Genomic DNA, 26,316 nt, shown 5'->3' with positions numbered 1-26,316 from the left:
GCGGCCTCATGGAGGGATCAGGCAGAAAACCCACCAAGCCCAGCTTCCTTCGCCAGTGCGCAGGGTAGGTGCTGACCGCAGCTGCCGGGGTGGCCGTGCCATGTTGCTGCTCTTGGTGATGGCATCCTGTAGCTGAGCTCAGCTCCGTGTCCAGTGAGACCCAGTGAGGGACCTTTTACGTTACCTGTACCACTGCAAAGCTGTGGCTACCTGCAAGGAAGAGTAGGCAGCACGTTTCCCCTGCTCCATCTCAGGAGCATCCATGAGCCTGCAGCTGGCTGGGAGCAGGGGGACACGTGTGTGCCTGAAGTGCGTGCTGGAGGAGAGCTGAGCACAGCTTGTCACCACGGCAGCGAGGACCCATCAGTGAACGGTGGCTGTGGAGCAGATAACCACCGGCAAATGGGTGTGACAGTGGCTGTGCACACACACCACTGTCCTCTCTCTCCGCAGCCATCAGGGCAACTTGCCTGTCTTGGTCAATAAAGTGTAATACCAGGAGGAGACACATCCAGCCAAGGCAGTCGGGTTCCCAGCCCGGTGTGTATGGGGGTGTCACGAGAGGGCACTGATCCTTGCAGGAGAAGGGAAGGGGCAGATAGTCGTGCGTGGGCTGTCCCCCAGACGAAGACCGTACACCCTCCTGTGTGTTTTTTCTCCCTGTCCCTGCCTGTTTGGGTAGAGCCGCTCGTAGGGGATTGCAGTGCAGAGGGTGAAGCGCCACGCTGCAGAGCATCTCCCACCTCAGAGCTGTCCCTTTTCCACAGAAAGTAGCTTGGGAAAAAACCCAACTGTGAACCTGCAGCAGAATTTCATTTAGCAGTAAGCACCGGAATCGGTCTGTGGCTTGGTGTTGTTCGGGGGCAGGACAGGGCAGGAGAAGGGGAGCTGCAAAAGCGAATGTGGCAGGTTTCAGGGTGATACATAGCTCTTCCTCAAGGCAGAGCGGTCATCCACTTTTATCAGCAGGTAGTAGTGCCTCCAGGGATTGCTAGCAGAGCTGTAAATAGCACGAGGGGCACGAGGGAGCAGTGTCTGGGAGAGGCTGGGGCGGCTTCAGCTGCCGCTTGACACGGACATTAATAACTGCAGAGGCAGAGCCGAGCGCTGCGCTAGCATCTGCTGAGCCGCGGCTGCGGGCACATGTCGGGGCTGGGGCTGCCGGAGGGAGATGCCGCTCGCTTGGCCCGTGCAGCTGGGATGCAGCTGAGAGCCTGGATTTGGTAGGTTTTACTTTTTCAGCCTGCGGGCTGTACCCTTCGCTGGGCAGGATCCGGCCACAGGTCGAGGAAGCAGCGCAGCGCTGTCGGGAGCACTGATGTCCTTTTAGATCAAAGGTGTCTGCTCCGCTCCCCGCGCTGGTCCTCCCGCACCCCTCTGCTGGGCTGGATCTTACTGTCTCCTGGGGAGCCTGTGGCTCCTGCCCGGCTTCGTTCACTGCCAGGCTGGGTTTGAAGGGCTGGTAACGAGCAGCATCGAGGGGAACGAGGGGGCGTTTGTAGCAACGGGGACTTTTTGAGGTTCCCTTGCAAATTTGGGCTGTGTACGGCTGTACCATCTGCTTCGACTGGCTCTTGCTGTGGGAGTGGCATTGCAGTGTGCTGGCAACGTGGGCTTTCTGCTCTAGGGCTTTTACAGCCTTATGGAAACCCTCCGTTTACTGGCACTGGGGACAAACCAGTAAATTCAGCCCTTACCACTGAAATCAGAGCTGTGTGTGTGCTCATAGCCTCGGTGGGGGTGGAGGGCACCGGGCAGGGGACAGGTCGGGGTCCAGAGCTGGGACTGTCGGGGCGGCTGCAGTTCGGGGCTGGCGGTTTGGGGCTGGCAGCTCGGTGCTGCAGCGGCAGCAATTCTGTGTTAACTCCAGCTGCTCGGCATAAGTACACGGCATGGGGAGGTTTTGTCCCAGGTTGTTTGCTGACACCTTCAGCAGCTGATCCCAAAATATGGGGTGCAAGCTACACCTATAGACCGGGCTCCCTTCCTGCACGCCCTCCGCTACGGGTAAGGCTGTTGCCCTCGATGAAGCATCGGCTCCTGTTTACCGCTGTGTTTCAGAGGGCGGAGCGGCTCTAGGGAGAGGTGCAGAGTGCAGTCACTGCTGCGGCAGGGCTGGGCGATACGTCGGTCAGGCCCCGTTTGCAGAGCAATCAATTGGGGATGACAGTAATGGGGTAATGGGATTAGCGCAGGCTGCTGACACGGGATCATTTCCTCCTGCATAGAAGGACTTCTCCTTCCAGGGCTCCGAGACCTTTCAAGCCCAGGGTTTTTTGGGTGGTACAAATGCTTGCACCACCACGGGCGTCTCATTGGAGGCATATGTCCACCCCCGCCACCCTGCCCCGGCGCACTGTTGGATCTTGCTCTTTGTGTTTATACATCCGTGCTTGCTTTTGCTGTTACACTAATTGCTCTGTATCAATTATTCATCGATTCAGTAATGAAGCAGGGAATGGGTAGAAAACCCTGCTGTGCAATGAGCCCTTGGCTCTGGCCAGCCCCACAGAGCCACCTCAGCTCAAGGAGGGCAAGGAGTGGAGCCGCCCGGGGGATGCTCCTCACGAGCACTTTCAAAATGACTCCCATGAAAATTTTCTCAAGTTTCGGTAGTTCTGCTTTGCATTTCTGGCTTCATTTTCTTCCTCTCAGCCCTGTGCTGTCTATTAGATGCCGCTTTCTGTAGCCGTGTGCTTACTTGGCTCTTAACAGTCACTTTTTAAGCCTTGAGGTGCTCATCATCAGTGGTTTTGGTAGAGTTTCACACGGCCAGTTAGAAGTTTCTGTTCTGATGGATCTGGGCACAGTTTGTCCCATGCTAAAACCCCTGAAATTGTAATTTTTTTCTCCCACTTTGGGAAAAACCTACTTTGGAGACGTTGGTGTTTCCTGGGGTGATGTAGGTGCTGTTTTCCCTGCATCCCGTCTGCTCTGGGGAGGGATGTTACCTCTGCACAGGGAACACACTGCCAGCAGCAAGGCTGGCTGCGTCCTCTCTGAAATCCCCCTGGAGAGGGACTTGGTCTTATTCCTATGGAGATAAATGCTTTTTGGGGCAGGTGAGGCAAGGTAAATTTAAGGGCAGCAGGAGCCAGAGAGGTTCCTCCATGGGACTCACAGAGGATGGGGCTGCTGTGGTCTGGGGACGGCCCATGAGAGCAGCTCTTCCAGTCCATTAACTCCTCCCGGGGTGAGAGCACAGCTGGAGCAGCGCGTCCTTCATTCTCCCGCCCAGCTCAATGTCCAACAGTGTGTTACCTGCAGGGACTTTCCTGCTTTTCCCAATCCCTGATTTTGGCTGAGGAGCAGGGCGCTGCCGTTCTAGGCGTGTTTAGCCTCCTCTTTCCCAGTATTATCACAAGAGAAAGATGTGCATTGCAAAACCTGAGCATCCACGTCCCGAGCCAAGAAAGGCTGAATTGAATTTTCTTGTGTCCAGGCTTTACTTGAGCCACAGCGGCTCCATGACTGCGAGGAGCAGAGGTTTTGAAATAAGAAACTGAGAGCCTCAAAAAAATCCCTGACCTCCCAGACCTGGGGATTTAAGGGAATGCCACATATCACGGCACTTCTGGCAGCGTGAGAGCTGGCAGCACTGGGGGAAGGCCAGTGCAGGCTTCAGCTCACAGCTGTGCCGTCTCTGTGGCCGGTGTTTTCCCAGCTGGAAGTCCCGGCCATGGGCCACCAGAAAGGGCACGTTATTTAAAGAAATGCTGGAGAAGTCAAGGCTGCGCTGACAAACCCACATCTGTTGGTTGAAATTTGCTCTGCTGGCATCAGAGCAGCAGCAACCAGAAAAAAACTGATCAAATTACAGACCAAAGAGCAGAAGGTTTGCAGTACTTCTCCCCCATCTTGGTTTCAAGAAAACTTTTGAGTCAGTGAGTGATGCCCAAAGGCAGAGGGAGTCCAGGCAACGGGTTACAGGTGCAGAGATTGAGGATGCTGGAGCAGGCAGGGCAATGTTTGGCTTTTTTGGGGTGTGTTGAGGCTTGTTCAATGGGGAAATGGATATTAGGGACTCTATTGCTGTTGCAAACCAATTGGACCAATCATCCTCCTTCCCTAAAATTACCCCTCATAGCCGTCCTGGGGCTTGGAGGCAGCTCTTCTACTTTCTCTTCCCTTTCTTGGGACATGCTGCCTTGGCCACAGGCTGAAATAGAAACTGAAACGGTGAAGCGTGAGGTCCTCCAGGGAGGATGTAGTAAAGCCCCTAGGCCATCCCGGCTCCGGACAGGGAGATGCATCCTGGCCTGTATCAGACATAGTGTGGCCAGCAGGAGTAGGGCAGTGATCGTGCCCCTGTACTCGGCACTGGTGAGGCCGCACCTCGAGTACTGTGTTCAGTTTTGGGCCCCTCACTACAAGAAGGACATTGAGGTGCTGGAGCGTGTCCAGAGAAGGGCAACGAGGCTGGTGAAGGGTCTGGAGAACAAGTCTGCTGAGGAGCGGCTGAGGGAACTGGGGTTGTTCAGCCTGGAGAAAAGGAGGGTGAGGGGAGACCTCATCGCTCTCTACAACCACCTGACAGGAGGTTGTAGCGAGGTGGGGGTCGGTCTCTTCTCCCAAGTAACAAGCGATAGGACGAGAGGAAATGGCCTCAAGTTGTGCCAGGGGAGGTTTAGATTGGACGTGAGGAAAAATGTCTTCACTGAAAGAGTGGTTAAACATTGGAACAGGCTGCCCAGGGAAGTGGTGGAGTCCCCATCCCTGGAGGTATTTAAAAGACGTGTAGATGAGGCACTTAGGGACATGGTTTAGTGGGCATGGTGGTGTTGGGTTGACGGTTGGACTCGATGATCTTAGAGGTCTTTTCCAACCTCAATGATTCTATGATTCTATGCAGATGTTGAGAATGGGAACACCGACACGTTGAGGACAGGGAGACCCAGATGTTGAGGATGGGAAGATGCAGATGCTAAGAACAGGGAAACTTGCATATTGAGGATAGGGACACCCAGATGTTGACAGCAAGGAGACCCAGATGTTGAGAGCAGTGAGACCAAGATGTTGGGGATGGGGAGATCCAGATGTTGGCTGCTGGCTCCTGAGCTCCTGCCGCTGGTCAGAGGAGAGGGACCCATGCTGCAGCAAGACCACGGGATGTTTTGGATGAGTCCTTGAGGTGGAAGGACGGATGTCCCCTTCACCTCCCTGCTCAGACAGCATCAGCACTGCCTCCATCTGCTGCCGCCTCCAGCAGCCCCTTGGCCGCGATGATGATGAGAAAGAAACCTGGTCGCATCCCTGTCCTTGCTGGCCCAAATCAGCTTTGCGTGGCAAGGTGGCCCTTGGCTTCATGCTGATGAAGTCCCTGGTGCCTCCAGGCAGGATCAGGCTTGTTGGCTGGCCGTGATGGCATTACTGCCGCTTTCCTTCCCTGTCTTTCCCCCACCATCAGGTGATGTTTAGCAGAGCTCAGCCACGGCCCTTTTCTGTGAGGACAGGATTTCACAGCCCCGGTGGTGCTTTCAGCCCGAGATGGAAACCTCGCTCGGTGGTGAGGCTCCTGCTCATATCCTCCGTGCCACTGAAGAGTGGCAGAGTCTCTGATTGAATTAGCGCAGGGATTTAATTTAATCCCCAAATGTCTCTCATTTTAAAGGAGCCTGTTCATTTCCTTCTAGGCCCTTATCTGATGCAGGCAACCAGCAATGTTAAGCAGAAGGACTGGACAGATAGAGAGCTGTTGGGGAGGGGGAGGGCTTTGCGGGGAGTGAATTGAGGGCTGCGTGGGTTTTTCCTCTAATTATTTCATGAAATAATGATGACAGTGATTGCAATACAAATAAGACATAAACAGCATCATTAAAACACACGCTGGTGCAAATAGCATCCTTGCACGGCAAGTCTGGAAACATTCCCTTTTTACAAGAAATTACCATGGGAGGAGTGAAACAGCCCCAAGGACAGGGTAAACTGAGCATGTGCTTTGTGCCTCCCACCAAATCCAGCTGTTTCGGCGATGGGGCAGATGTCGCAGATGGGGCTGAGGACATGATGGTCTCTGAATTTTAGCCTTCAGACTTTCTGGGACAGTTCAGGTGATGCTAAATCGCTGCCTGCGGCAAGTCAGGCTGGAAGGGGACAGAGGGGGCCCCTTTGGCATGATAAAAAAGAACAAGGCACAGGCGGACATGGGTGAGCTCCTCTGCGTGCTGCCCAGGAGGCAGCTGGCTGCGGCGCTGGCATCTTTTTGGAAATCTGGCCCGCTTTTTGGACCCGTTAGCTCAGACGGGTGCCTGCGGATGGTGCCGGGTGCCACGTGGTCTCTGTGCCATCCCCTCTGTGCAAAGCGGATGGTGCCGAAGCTGGGGCTTAAACACCTCCAGGGTATTTCCTGGGGATGACAGCAGCTTTTGCAGCCCAACATCTGCATACAGCTGGTGATATCCAGTGGCAGGTTATGATCCACGTGCACTGGCTCTGCAGGGCGAGGAGGTGTTTAGCAGCAGGTTGGCTGTCCCAGGGGCCAGCTCGCAAGGGTCTGCTGTCACAAGCTGGGACCACCATGGGAATACAGCCTCCGTCCGCTCCGTGGCTGCCTCTCTTCCCACTGGGATGTGAGGCTGGATGGGCTAATTCCTGGGGCCGCTACTCTTTTTGAAGCTGAAGTCAACCTAATTTATACAGGTGTGGTGGCTTTGTTAGCTCCAGCTTTCTGGTTGCCATCGGGCTCTTGAAAATGCTTGGATCTTAACTGGGGATACAGTGACATTTTTTTGCTGGGTGACTTGTTACCTGGGGCTGGTCCTGTACAATAACCCCTACCTCAGCCCTACAGGGTCTGCATAGGTGGGAAGCACTTCCCAGGGGGAGGATTTCTCTCTGCTTTGGTCTTTCTCCCCTGCTGAGCTGTTTTTACCCCTTTGGCACAGACGGGCTCTGTGCAAAGGGAAAATCACACAGAAGAGAGGACCCAGCTCTGGCGGGGGGGGCTCATTGCAGGCTCCGCCTGCTCACGAAGAAGCCTTGGAGGTTTTTTCCCTTGGGCTACCCCAGGCTTTTCCCTTTGAAAGGGCAGAGCTTGCTCAGGCCTTTCCTGGCTGCAGAGGAAAGCTGGCAAAAAACAGCCCCGAAGGCTTAAAAAACCGAAAGGGGCTGGTAGGAGTGATTGCGGTTTTGCAGGGCCATGTCTACGCAGGGCACAGCGGAGTGGCCGTGGGGAGCCCCACAGCCGGGACAGCTGGTCAGGGAGGTTGAGCTGCTCGTGGCCACGGCTGGGCTGAGCTTGGGCAATCCGCAGATGAGCAGAGCCTGGCGCTTCCCTTCTGCATTTAATAATGCGTTGCAGGAGGGGCCGGAGCTGCTGGATCAGAGCTGCTGGTTTTCTCTGTCACCCTGCTGACCTCGGGGAAGATCTCTGCAGGGCTGAGCACCCCCAGCAGCTCCCAGGGGGACTGGGGAGCCATCGGGGTAAGGATGATGTTACCGGTTCTGCCTCTGCGGCTGGAGCCGAGCCTGTCTGCGCTGTCTGCACCGCTGCGCTGAGCCACCCACCACCGCCCCCCCCTGGTTTTCTCCAAACCCACCGGTGTTGCCGGGTGCTGGAGGTGGGAGCTGGGTGGCCCCATCCCACTCCTGCCCCATAGCCACCAGCTCACTGCTGGTGGGGGAACCTGGTGCTCCAGGGATCAGGACCAGGACTGGGTGCTGTGGGAGTGATGGGCGACCTGCCACCACCTGGGGACCTGGGGACGATGCAGTCCCACCCCACCGGAGCACCGTTAGGGCTGTAAAATTGGTGCCAGCCTTGTGGTTGGGGTGTTAGGAGCGGAGAGGCTCCCCAGGAAGGTGGCCAGTGAGAGATTTGGGGTGCTTCTGCCTTCATCCTTCTTTATCTTCTCTTCTGGGCAGATGCTGGAGACAGACACTGAGAAGCCGGGGCAGATGCACTCGGAGGATGGGAAGGCGGCAGTGGGTGATGCTCCTCCAGCCACAGAGGCACCGGCTCCGGCTGAGCCCTGGGAGGCTCTGGGAGCCACCCAGGGTCCTCTCCTGGCGGAAAAGCAGCCGGTGGCCACTGAGAAGGGAGAGGAGCAGCCCAGCTCCCTGCCAGCCTTCGTCATCCCTGAGCTGCGGCTCGACAGCACCTTCAGCCAGAGCACGGCGGGCATGGCGGGCAGCACCACGGATGATGAGGAGGATGAGGAGGATGATGATGAGGAAGATGAGGACGAGGAGGATGCGGAGGAGGACAGCGACGAGCACTACTTGGAGAGGAACGAGGCGAAGCGCAGCAGCATGATCGAGACGTCGGGCTGTCAGCCTGTCTACACGCTGAGTGTGCAGAGCTCCCTGCGGCGCCGGACCCACAGTGAGGGCAGCCTGCTGCAGGAGGCCAAGAGCCACTGCTTCACCTCCGACACCACCCTCAACTGCTCGGACAGCCAGGGCACCAAGGGCCACTGGGCCCTGCCCTCCCCCAGGACCCTCAAGAAAGAGCTCGCCAAAAACGGCGGCTCCATCCACCAGCTCACCCTGCTGTTTTCGGGCCACAGGAAGGTACGTGAGCCGGTGCTGGCTCCGCGGGGCGGCTGGCTCCTGCTTGGCCGTGGGGATGGGGGAGCTCCTGGGGTGGAGGTGTCCAGCACGTGACCCCTCTCTCAATGGCCATGGCAAAGCTGGCATCTGAGGGGCCAGGAAGGTCCCTGCCACTGGCAGTCAGCTCTGGGAGATGCTTAGCACTCAGGGGATGTCACCCAGAGCCAGTGTGCTGGTGCTGTGGGTGGGCATCTCCCACCGATGCATCCAGATCCTACAGGTTCCCATGTCCTGGAGAGCTGCTGTCTGCTGAGACCAGTGGAGGGAGAGGTGCACCCGGGTGTCTGCACCTGCAAAAAGCTGCTCACAGCAGCAGGGACAGGAGAAAACCAGGCTCCAGAGAGCCTCCGGTGACGAAGAGTGCCCGGTGTGCTTGGGGATGCCAGGAGCAGTGTGGCTTTCTGCCCCAGCCAGCCTCTTGCAGGGCTTTGACCGTTGTGGAGGGCCCATCTCAGAAAAAGGTTGAGGTCAGCAGTGATTTCTGACCCTGACATGCAGAAAGTAGGAGCAGCAGAGGGCCGTGCAGCAGGAGCTCTGCACGCGGCTGGCCCGTGCTCACGGGCTGTCTGGGGTGCTCCCCATGCCTCCCTGGAGCAGAGCTTGCCTTGGCTGTATTTTTGCATAACAAATATTTACAGGAAACAATGTGCCATTGCAGAGATTGTGTGTGAGAAGTGCTGCTTGCCCCATCCTCCCGGGGTGAAGGCTGGCTGGGTGCTGAGAGCGGCTGCCTGCCTTCCTGCGGCGCTGGCCCAGCACCCTGCTCTGCCCGACCATGCTCATGCCGGCTTGATCTCTGCCAGTGGCTGTGTGTACTGCTCTGCTTGGGGCTGCACTGCATGGCTCAGGACCACATTGCATTGCTTGGAGTCATGTTGCACAGCTCAGGACCTCGTTGCATGGCTCAAGACCACGTTGTATGCCTCAGGACCATGTCACACTGCTCGGGACCACCTTGCAGTTCTCAGGACCACGTTGCATGCTGCTCCACAGCAGCTGGCTCCTGGGCAGGAGAGGCTGGTACAGAGCCCTGCATGCCACCAAGCACGGCCGGATGATGGGGTTAAACCCTTGATGGGGTTAACCCTCTTCCTGCCAGGCTCATGCTGCTTGAAAAGCCACCTCTGATGCTGTTTCCTGGAGCACTTTTTGGGCTCAAAGTCCCCGGCCAGCTGGTGAGAGCCCTTACAAGTCTGACAGGCCGGTCAGATGGGGCTGCTGTGCAAAAGGGTAGCCCAAACCCTCTTGGAGGCTGATGCCAGCAATTGTGGGCTGGGGGGGGTTCGGACCCTCTCCCAGATCCTATCAAGAAGGGTCACCTTTGTGGCAGGGACACCCACGCTACCCAGCGCAGTTGCAAGGGAGGTGGTGTCAGTGCCAGTGCCTGGTGAGAGTGTCCCATTAGGGCTGCCAGTGACGAGGTTCCTGGAAAAAGGTTTCACAGTGCCGCTGTGCGTGCAGCCTGGGAGCGCGCAGCTCTGTGGCCAGAGGCTGCTGCAGCACTGGCTGAGACCGGGCGGGCTGCACGCTCGCTGCGGGGGGGAGACCCGGGGACCGTACCCCGCTCCTGCCCCAGAGAGCCCCCAGCTGCGCTTTCTTGGCCGATCTGGGTGGATGTTTTTCAGCAGGGTCAAACTGAGCTCCTCCTGGATTAAACTGCTCTGGTGCAGATGAGACCAGGTTTTTTTGGAGCAGGGACCGGGGCAGCCCGTGCCGGCGATGAGGGCAGCGTGGCTGCTGGAACTCCTGGTGCTCCCACTTCCAGCTCTACAGCAGCTCTGTCTGGCTCCATATGGCCGGTGCCTTAATCCCCTGCCCGTCTGCCCTCCTGGGACACTCCCTGCCTGCTCCCATTGCCCTGCCTCTCCGGCTGCCTGTGGAGGGGTCAAGGCTGCCTCGGGGCCACAGCGGGCAGGGGAGCCGGGAACGGTGCTGGGCCACCGCGTGCATGGGGTTTTGGGCTACTGCCATCCCCCTGCCTACACTTTGGAGGGACTTTCGTCAGGCTGTGCCTTTTGACTAGTTCGATGAAACCCTCCGAGGTTTCTGGAGCAGGACACTGATGTACAATTCCCCTGTGGATCCCCTCCAGCGGCAGCACCAAGCTGCCAAGCACCAGCGATACCCACACCCGCTGGCCTCGGCAGCAGTTCCAGAGCATCCATCAAGGTGTTGTTTTTGTATTCCCCCTTTGGGAGCATTTCAGAGGGGCTCATGTTGTTGGCCCTTTTAACGCCGTCGTGCCCGGTGTGCCTCCCCGCTCCCCTCCTTCCTGCGGTCGGGGCTGGGAGGTGGTTGTTTTAAGAGTGTATTGTGGCCAGGAGCTCTGGGACTCCTCGGGCGAGCTCTGCTGCTGCCTTTTGTCCCCGAGCGCGGTGGAGCCTCTCCAGACAATGGCAGGAAACGTGCTCCGGCTGCGCGTCGCCCCGGCCAGCCCGCCTGCCGGGGCCCTATCTGGTTGGGGAAGGTGCTTTGCAAGGGCTGCATTGTTTGGGGCCGATAAACTCCGGAAACCTGGGCGCAGAATGGAAGGAAGTGTCAAAAGCCTTGAGCCCGGGGCTGCGAGGCTGCGCAGCGGGTTCCCACGGCACGGCCGCGGGGCGGCGATCCTGGAAAGTGCCCTGCAGCCCCCAGCAGCGCAGGGCTGAGCTCTGTTGCGGGGTCAAGCTGGCAGCGAGCATCTTCCAGTCTTGCTCAGTAATGGATGAATTACTAAAGCTCCCGAGCTGTGGTGGTCTCAGAGGTTCCCATGCCTGGCCCCAGGCTTCGTGGCTCGGAGGCTGTGCTGGTGCTGCCTCAAGCTCACGGTGCATTCGAGGTCCCCTTGGTTTGCCCAGGCTGCCCCGGGGCAGTGGTCGGGGAGTGACGCCCTCTGGGTGCTCCTCGGACTTCAAAGCTGCCATGATATGATTCAATTATGGCTGAACTGCTCTGATTTTTCCTGCCCGGGGACTGCTGGGGGACCCCTGATTGATTTTGGGTGCCCAGCCTGGGACCAGGTGCTCTGCGGGCTGGGGAGGGGTCCCTGTGCCCGCTCAAGACAGCAGGAATAGGAGCATCAGGGATGGGGATGCCGGTATCCTCCCCATAGGACGTACCACTGTCAGCATTTCGAACCTGGAGGGGTACCTGGGCCACCAGCCACGGTGTCTCCTTAGACGCTCCAGGAACACCATGGACTGAAGGTGGCACAGGATGGGTGCGGGGAGGCAGGTTCCCATGCCAGAGCGGAGAGGAGCTTGTCCCATTGCATTGCTGCAGCCAGCCGTGGTTGTGGGGAAGGAGCCCTGTGGATGCCGTGGCTCTGGGCTGTGTGGGTGCAGGGACCATGGGGGATGCTCACAGTGATGGCTGGTGACCCTTGGAGTGCCACTGTGGGCATGCGCTAGCATGATGATGCAGATGCTGTTTTTCTGTTCCCCCCCCAGCTGAGCGGAGCCGATCCTGAATGCAGCTGTGACGAAGGGGACGAGACCTCCCGCAAGAAACGGAGCAGGAACCTGTAAGTGTCACATCGTGGTGGCATCAGAGTGTACCAGGGCTGTTTGCCATGGTCAAACACCTCGTCCGAGCCCCGCTGGTCCAGGCAGCCCTCAGGGTCCCCCCTGTCTCGTTCCCCCAAGCTTTTCCGGGAAGAAAGCAGCAAAGACACGCATGAACTAAGGTCTCACTTCAGACAGGGAGTCGTGATTTTCAGGGAGGAGGGTGGGAGGTGTGCTGGGGGCATCGCACAGCCCGGCTGGGAGCAGCACCCTGTTCACCTTGCTTTGACAGACAGGGTGAAGGAGCCAGCTCTTGCCGGTGGTGTGGGGAAAACAGCTTCCCTGGTGCCGGCAGAGCTCTGCTCCGGCAGCGCCGGGTTCAGGGAGAGGACATGCAAGTGGTGAAACATGAGCTGGGGGCCTCCTTCCCGCTGGCCCCATGCCGGGAGGAGGAATGGGGAGGTTTCCCACCGCGGGATGGGCTCCAGCCCTTGCAGCACATCGCAGCGCGTGGGCAGCGTGGCGGGAGCACCGAGCGCGGGGGCCGCCGAGGGATGCTCGCAGCCTCTCTGCCTCTCCTGGTAAGGCTTTGGGGGTGCCAAAAAGTGGGTCTGGGCAAGGACGAGGCAGCCGTGGCCTTTGCTTCCCACGAGTGCAGCTGCAGCTGGGTGGGGGCAGGCGGCCCCGGCAGGGCCAAGCGAGGATGTTTTGGAACAAACCGTCTCCGGTTTTGCAATGCAGGATCCGGCCGGGTGTCATGGCCGCAGGGATGCCCAGGGCTGGGTCTTTCCCCGCTCCACGTGGCTCGGGGCAGGTGGAGAAGTCGCACGTGGTTTGAGCGGCTCAGGGGGTGCGAGGGTGCTGAGCGTGCTGGCCGCGTACTCAGGCTCGACGGCTTGGCCACTCACGTTGCCTGCCAGCGAGCGGCACTGTTGTCCCGCATGCTTCCTAGCTGCAGCTGGCTATTTTTAGCTCTTTTCATTATTTTCCACCCCCCCCCCCACTCGAAATTAAAATGAATCCCTTGCAGTCTGCAGCAGGGACGTTCCCCCATCCATGTGTCCCTGCTGCGGTGCTGAGCCAGGGGAATCGGGCTGGCGGGGGGAGGCTTAGCCGCCCCCAGCTTAGCGGGGTCAGGGGCGGCTGCAGAGAGGGTTTTCTCCTCACCTTGAGACAGCAGCAGATGCGCTGGGGAGCCTCTCGGCATCGCTCCGGCCGGCTATTGGCTGCGCAGCCTGGTTGCCAGCCGTCTGCGGGGAGTATTTATGGTGCAAGTGGCTGGGGTTTGGCACTCGCCTCCCCGCCCGGCACCGGTACGCTGTGCCGGCCCTGTTTGCTTGCCAGCACTCCCCGATGTACCACGCGATGGTGGACTTTTCCGAAAAATACCTGGAAAGGTAGGACTTGAGATTCCTGCGGGGAAAGGTGATGCGCTTTGCAGGGGATGGTTTGGAAGCGGTGCAGGGCGATAGGACTGGATGTGGCCTCGTGGCCGTGCCAGGGCACTGGGTGCAGATCACTTTACAGGGGTGACTCCAGACAGAAACTAGCACTTTCTTATGAAACATTGTTTTTGCCGTGGCATTTTATACCACAGATTGGCCGCAGCTGGGGGCTGTGTATGCTGGTGGCTGCCGCAGACTGGTTTTGTGCCGCTTGCTATTTATTTACAAGTGTGTGCAAAAGGAGCAGCACGTTTTAAGTTGAGGAACTTCCTTAGGTGGTGCTTGCTGGCGTATTACAGCCGGCAAATCTGCCCATGAGCTGCGATCACCTGCAAACCCCAGAGCCTGCTGTGCGGCAGAGCTACCCGCTGCAGCTGGCTGGCGTTGTGCAGCGGGCTGTGCGGGTGGAGGAAGCCCACGTGTGCTGGGGACACACGTAAGGACTTTTCAGAGCTTTGAAAGCCCCACCGGGCGCCGAGCTGCGGCGGCTGCCTTGCTAAACTGGGAACACTGCTAAAATTGTTGCTCGGGACTGCGTGGGATGGCCCGTCCTGTGTGGCGGCTGGTCCTCGGCTGCCAGCATTGCTGGCAGCGTGGTAATGGGAGGCAGATGGTGTTTGGAGCGTGAGGCTCCGTGTTTGGATCCGCTTTTCCCACGTTAGCGCTGAGCCGGTGCCTGGCAGCTGGCAGCAGCGGGACATGCGTCCTGCTGGGACCACAGCCCAGACGATGCAAAGGCAGCGAAACCACCCATGCCCCCTACGAGGGCACGGACAGCACCGGGGACTAGGAGGGGCGATTGCCCTCTAAAATCCTTCTCTGGCTCAGGGTGCTCAGTACCTTGCAGGACTGAGCCCTGGGGTTGTTGCAGCTATTTTTTTCCCAGTGGATTGCTGTACTTTACCCTCCTGGGACTGGAGAGAGCTGTGGGTCCAGATAGCGTCACTCGGGGTGGGGTACACCCTTGTCTTGCATCCCTCCTATGCCCCTTGTGTCCCCAGCCAGCCCTGGGCATGGCTTGGCCAGGCAGAGGTGGCTCCTCCAAGCATCCTCGCGTAGTCCCACTGGTGTGGGACCCGTGGGAGGTTGCAGGGGGTGGCCTGGCCATGCCACCCTGGGGCCCCGTCCACCCTGGTGGCACCACCAGCCTCGGTGCAGGATGAGCATCCCATGCCACCCTGCGTGGCCCCTGCACCCCTTCGTGCTGGTGTCATGCAGGGGATGTGCCACGAGGGGACAGCATCGTCCACGCCTGTCCTCAGCCGTCACCTTGTCCACCTCCTGCTCCCCTGCCTTGGCCCCTGGGAAGCCCTCACAGGGCCAGGCTGGGGTTGGGCTGGGGGTCCTACTTTCCCGTGGCACTTGCCAAAAATCTTTGTCCCGCTTTGTCATGGTGGCAGTTGCCTGGGGGAACTGGGAGCCCTGTGTCCGGGTGCACGTCAGTCTGTCTGTCCAGGGGCAGTGGAGCGGGGACCAGTGCAGGGTGGCAGCGTGGGGTGTCTGTGCCCCAGCGCCCCTCCACGCCGCACACTGCCTGTCCCAACCACCATCTCCACGTATGGAGATGTCCCCACGGCCGTGCCCATCCCGGGCTGGCACCGGAGAAGTGTGAGCACCAGCGGGTCGCCCGTGGGCTCCCAACCCCGTCCCCCCAGGGGGGACACGGTGAAGCGCTGCTGTCCCGCTCTGCTCCTAACCCCACTCAGCCCCGTCGCCGGCCCCGCTTCCTTCCCTGGGATGCCTGCACTCTATAAATAGCCCTCATAAATCCCCGCCGTGATTATTTTCCCCGCCGACTCTTGAAAGGCCCCACTATCCCCCCTCGGCGCTGATTTTTCCACCTTTCCTCGAGTTTCCCCAGCAACGGTGGAGCCGTCCGAAATAGCAGTGGGGCTGACACAGCCCTTACTCGCGTGTGCCTCGTTCACCCCACGCCGCATTTAAAGCTCCTCCGGGCTGAGCCCTCCCACTTCCGCGCTGGCCGCACCGGGCGGGAGCGCGGCACAGAGCCGGCGTCAGAGCGCCCAAGCGTCTGGCTGCGCCGGTCGCGCCGGGAGCCGCTGCACGGGCCGTCCCAGCAGCCATGCCCTTTTTCCGTGACCTTTCCAAGCCCCAGCCACTGGAGTTTCATGCGGAGATGCTGCTGGGCGTGCAGAGACCCCACAATGGCAGCCTGCAGCGCCGGCACACCATGAAGGAGTAGGTGGCGGGTGCGGGGCGGCGGGCGACGCGCGGGACGAGCCTGCTGGCGGGTCCCCTGGGTGCTGGGTGTCCCCCCAGCCCCTTGCCCGCCTGCTAAAACTTGCTCTTCCCTCTAGAGCCAAGGACATGAAGAACCGGCTGGGGATTTTTCGTCGGCGAAACGAGTCACCGGGGGCCAACCCCTCCGGCAAGCTGGACAAAGTGCTCAAATCACTCAAGTAGGTGCCGTGAGCGGGTGGCATGGGGCTTGGGGGCCGTGGGGGCTTGGGGACGAGCCGCGCCAGGCTGAATGTCACCTCGAGGGAGGCTGGGGTCACCCCATTTGGGGAAGCTGTGGACAAACAGTTTTTGTATCCACAGGAGCATTAGAAACATTTGTTGGATGAAAATTCCCCCCCAGGCAGGTAGGAGGTCCGTGCCCAGGAGGCGGCACAGTGGTGGCTCGGGCTGGAAAATTTCCCTGACGGCTGCTTTCTCCCAGTGCCTGTACGTGAAACTTTTAACTGGCCAGAGGATGGTTTGAAAAACCACTTTGCTCTGGAGATGCTCCAGCAGCCGGAGACGAACCCTCCCCACTCTCACACCCGGCGGCTTACCCAGCTGCTTGAACGGGGTGGCTGAAATCCCCGCCGTCTCGCAGCCTCCTCGGCATTGCCTGGAGCTTTTCCAATTCTAGCTTAGACACCCCAAGCGGCACGGCTGCCCGCACAGCCCTCTTTGTATCGGAATTTCTTCCTGCCCGTCTAAAGGCAGAGGTTTCCTTCCAGCAGAGCCACCATGGTGCTGCCTGGCGCAGAGCCTGGCTCTGCCTGCAGATGGTCTGGCAGTGCTGGTGCCGATGTGGGAGCCGGGGCCAGCCCCGCTGGGGCACACAGCATTGCTTTATTGGCTGGAAATGGTTTGCTCGTGCTGCGTCGTGGCAGGCGGCGAACGCGGCTTTCGCAGCTTCGCTTTGCCAACGCGCTGTCCTTCTCCCGCAGGCCCACTCCTGAGGAAGCTCTCAAGTGGGGGGACTCCCTGGAGAAGCTGCTGCTGCACAAATGTAAGTGTTTGTCCGTCTCTTCCTCCTCTGTTTGTTGCTGGGGAAATATCCAGACACGTGCATGGATAAAGCTGGGATTTCCTATGTTAATCCCTTCTGGTGTTTGGGGGTAGACAAAGAGAAATGAGGCTGCCCCTCGCCTGCACCCCTTCTGCTCTTGCCTGGCCCAGGGGGGGATTTTGTGATAGGGGCCGGGGAGAGCCGTGGCTTGGGGCTGCAGCCCTCCTCCAGCTTGGGGAGAAAAAGGCAGCGATTCGTGTCTGTGCCCGATTCGGAGCTGTGCAGTGGGTCCGTGAAGCAGGAGCTGCTTTAGACCATTCCCCTTCTTGCGTATCACAGCTGGGGCACCCCGCATTGTGGTCACGTCCTACACCTGGCCCCCATAGGGGTGGCCAGGGGGTCCTCTCCCCGTTGCTGCCCCCGCTCCAACCCCAGTCTCCCTCTCTCGGCTCTCCATGCACGCAGCCGGGCTGAGGACTGCGGATTCAGCACATGGATGGCTCGTGTTGCCATGCTTTGGCTGGCAATGCCATCGCTGCCTGCTTTGCACAAGGGCTCACAAGGGGTTTTTAGGGGACAGTGGGGGAGGTAGTTTAGGTTGCACCTTTGCAAATTTGCTGGGCTGTTCCCTGCCTGCGAGCCGGGAGTAGAGATGTGTCTCTGTCTCCGCAGACGGACTTGCTGCCTTCAGGGCCTTCCTGCGCACTGAGTTCAGCGAGGAGAACCTGGAGTTCTGGCTGGCCTGCGAGGAGTTCAAGAAGATCAAATCCCAGTCCAAGATGGTCTCCAAGGCCAAGAAGATCTTCGCTGAGTACATCGCCATCCAATCCTGCAAGGAGGTGAGGGCTGGCTCCCACGCCGGTGTGTGGCTCCGCAGCACGGCAGCTGCCTGCGGAGCTGCTCACTGGCGCTGGTCTCTCTGCCCGCAGGTCAACCTGGACTCCTACACGCGGGACCACACCAAGGAGAACCTGCAGAACATCACCCGCAGCTGCTTCGACCTCGCGCAGAAGAGGATTTATGGGCTCATGGAGAAGGACTCCTACCCCCGCTTCCTCCGCTCTGACTTGTACTTAGACATAATTAACCAGAAGAAAGCCAGCTCCCCACTGTAGGCCCAAGGACTCTCTCGAGGCAGGCTGGGAGCTGTGTGTTTACATGAAATCAGGTGGCGGAGGCCTTCCCGGGGGACGGCAGGAGTGTGCCTTCCCGCTGCCGTTTATGCCCCCAAGCCATATTGCTGCAGCGGACGGGTGTGAGGCAGCTGAAGGCACCGAGCACGAGGCCGAGGGGACTGACAAGCCAAGCAGTCTGGTACTGCTCCATCGCCCCATCTCAGCATCGCTGGTACGACGCCTTCGGGGTGACTCTGGCATGGATTTTAGCCAGGAGGGAAGCTCCCACAAGACTACTGTGAAGCACGCGCCCAAGCTGCGAGTGTTGCTGGAAGGCGACGAGTGATCCCTTTCGAGGAGGAGGAGGACTTTTGTGCAGGGCTCCGGCAAGGGGACAACAGCACCGACATGAACATCTTCCCCGGATAAAAGACTTCTGAACTGGACCAGCCCCACGATGCTGCTGTGCTTCCCCGTGCCGGTGATGCCTCCCGGCTCCCCCGAAGCAGCTATCTCGCAGGAGCCCGGCGCTTCCTTCGCTCGTGGCGGGTCCCCCCGGGAGCAGCGAAAGCCGGGTCCTTTCCCTGCGCTGGAGGCGTGCAAGCCAACCGCCTCCCGCTCCCACCCCTGATTTATTTATTGACCTCCTATAGCTGGACGCGTTGCTGTGTAATAGGAAATCTTCGTGTCCTTTCCCCTTCTGAAATTACAAGTGCAATATTTGTGTGTGTCGCGGCGGAGTTCTCCGGTGGAGTGGATGCCTTTTTTTCTGAGTGCGTACAACATTTTCTAAGTTAGCAGGTTTTATCTGACAAAACGCGTTCCCTAGCAGCGGGCCGCTGGGGGAGCCTGGGTGTATATATCATGCCCTGACGACGGAGAGTTTGGTGATGGAGAAAAGCAGCTCTGTGAATCAGATGCTCTCCTTACTCTGGATAACAATATTGTGTTTTGAGAAGCGGGGGTTATTGCTGAACCTGGCAGAGCTGGACGGACTGCCTGCCTCCAGGCACCCAGTTTACAGTGCGAAGCATCTCTGCAGCTAGCAAAAATACATTGTCATGGTCATAGGTAAATAAAAGGAGAATATAATTTCTTGTAGCTGCCTTTTCTTCGTGGCATGTTTCTCAGTGCTGGCGGAGCCGGGCATCCCCTGCTTCACTGAGGAGCGTAAAATCCTGTTACTGCATGGCTAAAGATGGGAAAATCTGGTTCTGTGAATTTCTGACCTGTTTTTTATGATGGAGCAGCTGCCAGATGCTCCTGAGGCCAGGCCCGGGTGTAGCCCTGCAGGAACACAGAAAGTTTTGCCCAAAACGAGTCGGTTCCCAGGGATAGTGTTCATTGTTTAAACATGGCGGGGCATGAACCTCTGAACATGGAAATGCCCAGAAACGTAAGTGACCTAGCGTAGCTCCGGGTCCCTCTGGGGACACACCAAAAAAAAGCAACAAAAAGCCCAACTGTGCTATTTCAGGTCCTGGCTGCACGGCTTGGCAGGGCTGCTCCTCCCCTGGCAAACGCAGCGCTTCGACGGTTCTGGTGTATGATGAAAACATTTTGTAAAGGCCGTTCATGGTGCATTTGGTAGCTGAAGTGTCTCATGCCCATCGCCTGCTTGTGGTCAGCCTTGGGTGGCTCAGAGATGTGCTTACGGTGTCACGGGGCCGTGCTGTGCCATGGGGCGGCGTGGCACAGAGGCACTGCTGGTGATGGCCAGGGATGGAGGTGGTGTGGCTGCCCCAGCAATCCCACCCGGGCACAGCTCTCCCCGGCAGATACAATCTCTTCTGGGGAACTGTCTGTGTTTCCCTCCTTAAACAACCAGAAGGTGATGGCCAGGTGGGGAAACTGAGGCAGAGCTGAGGGGACACCTCAGGGGTCAGCTGGAGGCAGCAGGGTTGGTGGGATGCCTGCGCGGCTCTCCTGGGGATGCTTTTGGCACCCCGGGGTCGAGGCCCATGCCCAGCTGTGACCCTGTCACCGACCCTGGAGCTGCTGGGACCCGGCAGGTTGGTGCAGCCTCCCTGCCAGTGCTGCCACGGTCATCCCAGCTGGATCCTCCAAGCCAGACCCTCCTCTTTCTCCCAGCGTTGCTGAGAGCCTTCATCTCCTCTCCTTCCCAGCTGGGAGGGTTTCCCTTCATATCTGGTCTCAACACACATTTTCTTGCCCTTTCCCCCCTCCCTCCATCACCCACATACCCCATTGACCTCCCCTCACTCAGTCCCAAGCCATCAGTGTTAGGAAACTGTTCTTGCAGGGTGACTTCGTTGGCCCCCCACTTTTCCGTGTCCCTGGGCTCCCAGGGGCACCATGAAGGGGGACTTGGCTCAGGGGGCTTTGTGGTACCGGGCAGCTCGGTACCTGCTGTTGCCTTCTCTCTGCCCTGAACGCCAGGTCCAGCGAGCCCTCCTGTGGCTGCTGGTGATGCCCAGGAGCATCCAACCCACATAACCACGCCTGGTTTTGAGCCTATAACCTGCCTTGTTTATGTGAACTATCCGAGCCCATCCGGCAGGGCGGGCAGCAAGGGCTGGAGCTGCTGTGGGACATGCGGTGTGGGAATCTGGTGCACGACTTGGAATAAACACCACCGACCTGCCTGCAGGCAGTCCCTGCAGGAGACAGAGGCACTGGTGCGTGCAAAAGGCAGAGAAATGGGGACTTGGGGTGACCCCCTGGAGAAAATGGAAATAGTCCTGTGTGAGCGACGGAAATTTGGTTATTGCTATAACAGCATTTATTGCCAGCCCGCCAGGTTAGCGTGAGTCACTCTGCAGACACCATCCCCGTGTGCCTGGGAGGCGCTTGATTTCTAGGAGAGGCAGGGCTGGGGTGGGAGGTGGAAACGCTGGGTGCTCATCCCATGTTCTCCTGGGATGGCCAGTGCCCTCTGCTTGCCCTGTGCAGCAGGACAGGTCTCATCACGGGCCCTGCGGTGACGCTGAAGCCACTTTGAAGGTTTGTCCCCTCTGTGCTGCAGGAGGGGAGCTGTGCCGTCTTCTCCAAGACTTTGTGCCGCAGAGTGAAGGGTATGAGAAACTTGGAGCATCTGGATGGGAACTGGATGGGGGGATGTCAGCTCGTGGAGGGGGTTTGTTCTGGGGGGATGTTGGTTGGGATGGAGATACAACCCCACCACCCTGAGCAGCTCCTTTTCCAGGGGGGATTAGTGGATGGGGAGCTGCTGAGGCTGTTACGGGGGCACTGAGCTTTACAATACAAGCAGGAGGGGGACAGAAATGTCCTTATTTAGCACAAAATAAGATGTCCAGGACAAAATCCAATCAGGCTGCAAGGAATGCGAAGAGAAGAAATTATTGAGTTGGCGATGCCAATGCAACGAGCCTGGGCAATGAAAATGGGAATTAGGTATTCCTAATTCCTAATTTGAGGCACAACCTCAATCCAACCAGAATTGCCGACAGCCAGAGGGATGTTCTCAGAGCAGCAATGCAGAAATCACGGGGCGTCGCCTGGTTGGGGATGGCCCTGGGGAGGGACAAGTGGCATTTTGCAGAGAAAATGCCATTACCTGCGCCCAAGCCACCGCCACAGAAGCCGTGAAGGTGGTGGGTGGCATGGGGTGGTGACAGCAAGAGCCACTGCCTGTCTTGGGTTCATCCCCAAGCATGTGTGTGTGTGTGCAGGCAGCTGCCTGTAGACATCGCTGCCGCCGCGCTGCCGTCTCACACAATGGTCAAAGGCAATTTCCCAATGTGGAAACCGGTGCCTTCCAAAATGGGGAGGATGCTGTAGCGGGCCTTATCTCAGCAGATAACAAGGATTTATCTCGGGGCTAAAAATTAGTGGTTGCTCAGTTGCAAGCAGTCACAGCTCAGCTTTGTTTGTCATGTGCAAACAGGGTAAAGTCCAGTGAGGGGTGGGTGCTCTTGGTTCATTCGCGGGACAAAGCTCACCAAGCTGAAGGCAGCCACGAGGCAAAGTGCCCTGGGGAAAGGATTTAAATGGGAAAATGGGAATAATTATCAGAAAGTGCTGAATGCTTTATTAGGTTCAAAAAAATGCCATGACCCCATAGGTGAAAAAGGTTAAGACTGCTGGGAGAAATGTCCTGAGGTCCTGGGTTTAACATCATGGTTTCCCCACACCCTCAGAGGTGAGGAGGTTGGGATGAACCAAAAGGTCTTGGGGAGGCTGGTAAATCACTTACCTGTCCCAGGTGATGGGCCTTGACCCTTCAAGTGTCCCTCAGCTCAGTATTTCATCAGCTTCCTAACGCAGCAGCCAGAGTGTTGGGGTCATCTGTGATTTACAAAAGCAAATGAAGTTCTGAAAATAGCAGCTACATGAAAATACAGTTCAAGTTGCTGAGCACCACTTGGATGAAGACTTACTGGGAGAAGCTAATGAGCAGCGCGGGCTTCCCACGCCGGGGTTTTGCCCCCTCGGCCAGCACTGGTCCTCATCCACACACAGACCAGCAGCCGCACCCTCCGGGGAAGTGTAATGCTTTGCAGCAAGCAGCACTCAGGTTGCAAGGGGGTCTCATTTCAGAGCTGGCTAGCATCTGTGAGTGTAAAGCCTTTCTCTTATTTCTGCAAAAAATGAAAAGTTTGCCTTTTTCACAGGTGTGCACCATGCCCCAAGACACTCCAGCAATGCACAGCCTTTATTGGGTTTTTCCAAGGCACCCATCCTGGAGTATAAACTTATCCAAATAAACATAACTTTCTACTGAGCAAAATAATTCCTTGGACCCCTGATTAGACAAATATTCTCAGAATAGAAACAAGGCTACTTTATAGCCATAGACTAAACATAGCTCGACAGCTAGATACTGAAACTGCAGACACAAGAATTCCCCTGCCCTGGTGAAACAGCTGACTTGCCGTGTGAGTCACTTAACCCCGCTCAGAAAGTAACTGAGGCTTGTCAGGAGTACACCGAACTCCTATGCGGGTAGCTGAGATGCCCAGAAGCCGGCCGGAGACCCGCCGTGGGAACACCTGGTCTTTGGGCATCTGCACAGAGGGGATGGGAATCGGGGTTGGTCTGGGTTTGTTTGAGGACTTTTGCTTCCACCGGGTTTGATAAGGGCCAGGGGGTGCAGAGATGTATTTGAGGGCTCTTGTCTGTCCAGACAGGGACCCTGGGGCTGGACTCGAAAAAGCTGTATGAGGCAGTTGAGGGGAGTCTCTACAGCGTCATGGGGGGTACCCGGCTCAGCACCGCCCTGTGCGGGGTTTCATCCTGCCCAGGGGAGCTACAAGCAGTGACGCCCTTCAGATGCACCCTTGAACTGAGGCTGTAAGGACAAGTGCCACCAACCTCTGTAGCTGGCGTTAGCAATGTCACTCCTAAACAATCCAAGGGGGCAAAGAAGGAGAAAATAAAATGCTTCTGAGGTAAAAATAAAAATAGTCAGACTCAGATGCTGCCTGTCAAGGAAATAAAATAAGCTCAGCTGGGTTGCTGCCAGGACAGGAAATCCAGCGGTGGTAGGAGGCCCCTGGGTGCCGCTAACTCATTCGGGAAGCATTGTTATGACCCCCTCATTGCTCATTTTCTGATTCTTCTCTGCATTAGGTCATTTTTACTCAGCTCATCCAGCTCACGCATTCCCCGGTGCTGGGGAAAGAAGGCAAATAATCCCGACTCTCGGCCAGCCTTGAGGCGCTGGGGAAGGCTGGAGAAAAGGATGGTGAAAAATACTTTCCTTTGTTGCTGAGCAGACCTGCAGGGCAGTGACACAGAAGGAGGATGCGGAGGACCGTCTCCCCAGGGTGACCCACGGCCAGCATCCCCCACCCTGCTTTGGGTACCGCCGAGCTGGGCACAGGCAGAGACGGAGGTGATGAACTGGATTCTCACCTTGGAAAGATCCAGGGGAGCCCCCCCCCCCCCCTTCCCTGCCTTCATCCCTTGGCTGAGGGCGAAAAAGAGGGAGGTGGGGGAGAGGAAGAAGAGCCAAGCAGGAGCAGGTGGGGACCGGGGAGGGGGTGTTTGCATAGGAGCCATTTGCAAGTAATTTCTTGTCCCTTCCTGAACTAATGGGGCAATTATTTCAGAAGGACATACGTGTTTCTCATGGAAAGTTCCACCCAGCCCGTGCGTCAGTTCATCGGTGTAGCAGCCCTATTCTCCCTAACGTGATCACAGTGTTTCTAGACAAATACAAGTGGGTGAAACCTCCTGCTCCTGGGACTGGGGACAGCAGTGACCGGTCACAGAGTGCCAGACAAACCTCCTGGTCCAGGGCAGATCAACAGCTCGGCAGCAAATGGGCTCACGTGTCGAAAGCCGATCTGCAAAGCCAAACAAACACCGCTCTGCTCTTTGATGTAGCTCCCGTGCTTGACACTAGATGTTTGGATGAGTGCGTCTGATTTCGTACCCTGTTCCCTCCAAGCAGCTCAAGAGGGATGTGGAGAAATTGGAGGGGGTCCTGCAGAGGCTACGGAGGTGGTCATGGACCTCGGGCACAGGACCCGTGTGGAGGGATGGAGAGGGATGCGGTTTAACGGCACCCTACAACTTTGGGAAGGACAGCTACAAAGGTGATGGAGCCAAACTCTTCTTGGTAGCACCAGGTGACAAAATAAGGGGCATCAGCCACAATGTGTGACAACTTTCAAACCTTCAGCTTGGACAACAGAAAAAATACTTTCATTGTAAGGCTGATCCAGTAGAAAAACAGGCCCTCAGAGAGGTAGGGGGTCTTCACTGTTGGAAGTGGTCAAGACTTGGCCAAAGTCATAGCTGACCTGATCAGGTGCTAGTGATATTCCTGGTCTGAGGGAGGATTGGGCTGGACACTCCCAGGGACGCAACCCTGGCACACCGAGGAGTCTGCCCCTTGCTTTGCTGGTGGACATGGGCAGCGTCTTCCAGGACACAGGCACTGAGCCCACAGGAGATGTGGGACAGAGGTGCAGCAGGCCAAAGTCCTCATGGGAGCAGTGGAGATGAGTCCTCTGCTTTTCTACAATAAAAAAATTAATTTCTGTGGCTTGGGGACGAGCCCATCGTGTTAATGTCTGAGCTGAGGGAAGAGCTCCTTCCTTTTGCCCTCTGACCAGCTCTGAAGCTGTTTGATTCTGGGTAAAAGGTGAGAGCTGAGTGCCAAAAATTGGACTGGGTTGGACGTGGGATGGTGATGTGGAGCTCAGGGTGGCATCTCTGCTGTCTCCAGCTGCCCTGTCCCCTGATCGGGCAAACTCATCTCCCTAAATGATATGACTATAAAATTTTGATCTCCAGATTACCGTGTTTTCCAGAACTAATTTTTAAAATCTGTTTTTGGCCCAACAAACATGCCAACCACCCAGTGCCTGAGCAGCAGCCTGATAACTGTGCAGGGATCAGACATGGGACAGGGATACTGGATGGCTCTTGCAGCTATTGCCCAACATATTTCATTTAATTTACCATTTGAATGCAAACAATTGACTTAATTAACTAGATGATCTTTCAGGGAACCAAAGTGTTGTTACAGGTAGGAAGTCTGATAAGTTAATACAGCCAATCTTTCCTTTACTAAAATAAATAGAGAGGAAGGAAGTAGGATGGGAGTCCCTGCAAACCACGTTTTAACATAGTGTCAGCTTTTATGGCTAAGCCGTAAAACAGTAGTTCCTGAAGCACTGGCACAGCATTAATTAGATGAGAGTTATGGACACACTCATTACTGCAGCTTCATTACAGCCCAGGAATTGACCCCGGCAATGAGCATAGCGGGTTCTGCTGTGCCCGCACTCATTTGCTGCCAGGTGTCCGCATGTCAGGGAAGTTATTTCCCGGGAGCGCTCACCACTGCTCTGCGTGTACTTCCCACCAGCTGAGGGTCCAGCCAGGCTGTTCACAGCAGACTGGACAATGATCTGGGTCCGTGTGGACAGTTTCGGGATGCACAGCCCTGCAGACCCAACATGGAGACTTTGAGCATGGTTGCAGACTGATCTAGCAGGAGGCAATCCCTCTTTCTGTCCTCCTCTCCTACGCAGCAAGGAGCCTGAGGAGCAGCTTTAGGGCCACCACTTGAAGATCCAGCGGGGTCTCAGCTTGGACCTGCTGGTCCATTGCTGCAGCTGAAAAGGCTTCAAGGGCACTGGCCCCTCTGCAGAGGAGTGTTTTAGAGGGATGAAAGTTTGCTGGGAAATGTAGTGGCCCTTACTGGCTCCTCATTCAGACACACTCCTGCTGTCCAGAACATGCAGGTCTCCATCTGAGCTGGTCAGAGACCTCTGCAATCTGCTGAGAGACACAGACCTCATGAAAGAGTTATTTAGTCGCTCCCCTGCAGGCACCTATGTAAGAGGAGGTGACTAAGGTCCTGGAGTGCTGCTTTGTCCCCGCACACCAGGACAAGAGCTTCTAGTTCTCCTGGATCTGGAGAAGCAAAGCCCCCCCGTGGAAGGTTGGAAGATACTTTTCTGCTTGTGTTACTGGCCACACAGGTTTGTGGAGGTGATTGTGCTACCTGTCAGCCAGCCTGAGCACTGCGGAAGGGGTCA

The 26,316-nt window shown here is 57.4% G+C and overlaps 1 protein-coding gene across 5 annotated transcripts in view; it reads left to right on the top strand.

Annotated features, from left to right (window-relative positions):
* RGS3 (regulator of G protein signaling 3) overlaps nt 1–18,956 on the top strand; it is a 90,398-nt gene extending 71,442 nt beyond the window's left edge. For 3 of the 5 annotated variants that reach the window (XM_076355342.1, XM_076355343.1, XM_076355344.1), the window contains 6 exons: nt 7,864–8,511; nt 11,979–12,052; nt 15,796–15,897; nt 16,660–16,721; nt 17,394–17,560; nt 17,651–18,956. In XM_076355342.1, the coding sequence (XP_076211457.1) occupies nt 7,864–8,511; nt 11,979–12,052; nt 15,796–15,897; nt 16,660–16,721; nt 17,394–17,560; nt 17,651–17,836 (1,239 nt within the window). In that variant the 3' untranslated portion in view covers nt 17,837–18,956. Of the gene's footprint in view, nt 1–7,863; nt 8,512–11,978; nt 12,053–13,370; nt 13,430–15,443; nt 15,677–15,795; nt 15,898–16,659; nt 16,722–17,393; nt 17,561–17,650 lie in introns of those variants that run through there. The other 2 variants (XM_076355347.1, XM_076355345.1) reach the window with 2 other exon arrangements.
* The last annotated feature ends 7,360 nt before the right edge of the window (nt 18,957–26,316 follow it).

This window comes from Aptenodytes patagonicus, chromosome 18, assembly GCF_965638725.1.
Source record: "Aptenodytes patagonicus chromosome 18, bAptPat1.pri.cur, whole genome shotgun sequence".
NCBI lineage: Eukaryota > Metazoa > Chordata > Aves > Sphenisciformes > Spheniscidae > Aptenodytes > Aptenodytes patagonicus.
The sequence above is the reverse complement of the archived record's forward strand: the minus strand, read 5'-3'. Positions and strand labels throughout refer to the sequence as shown.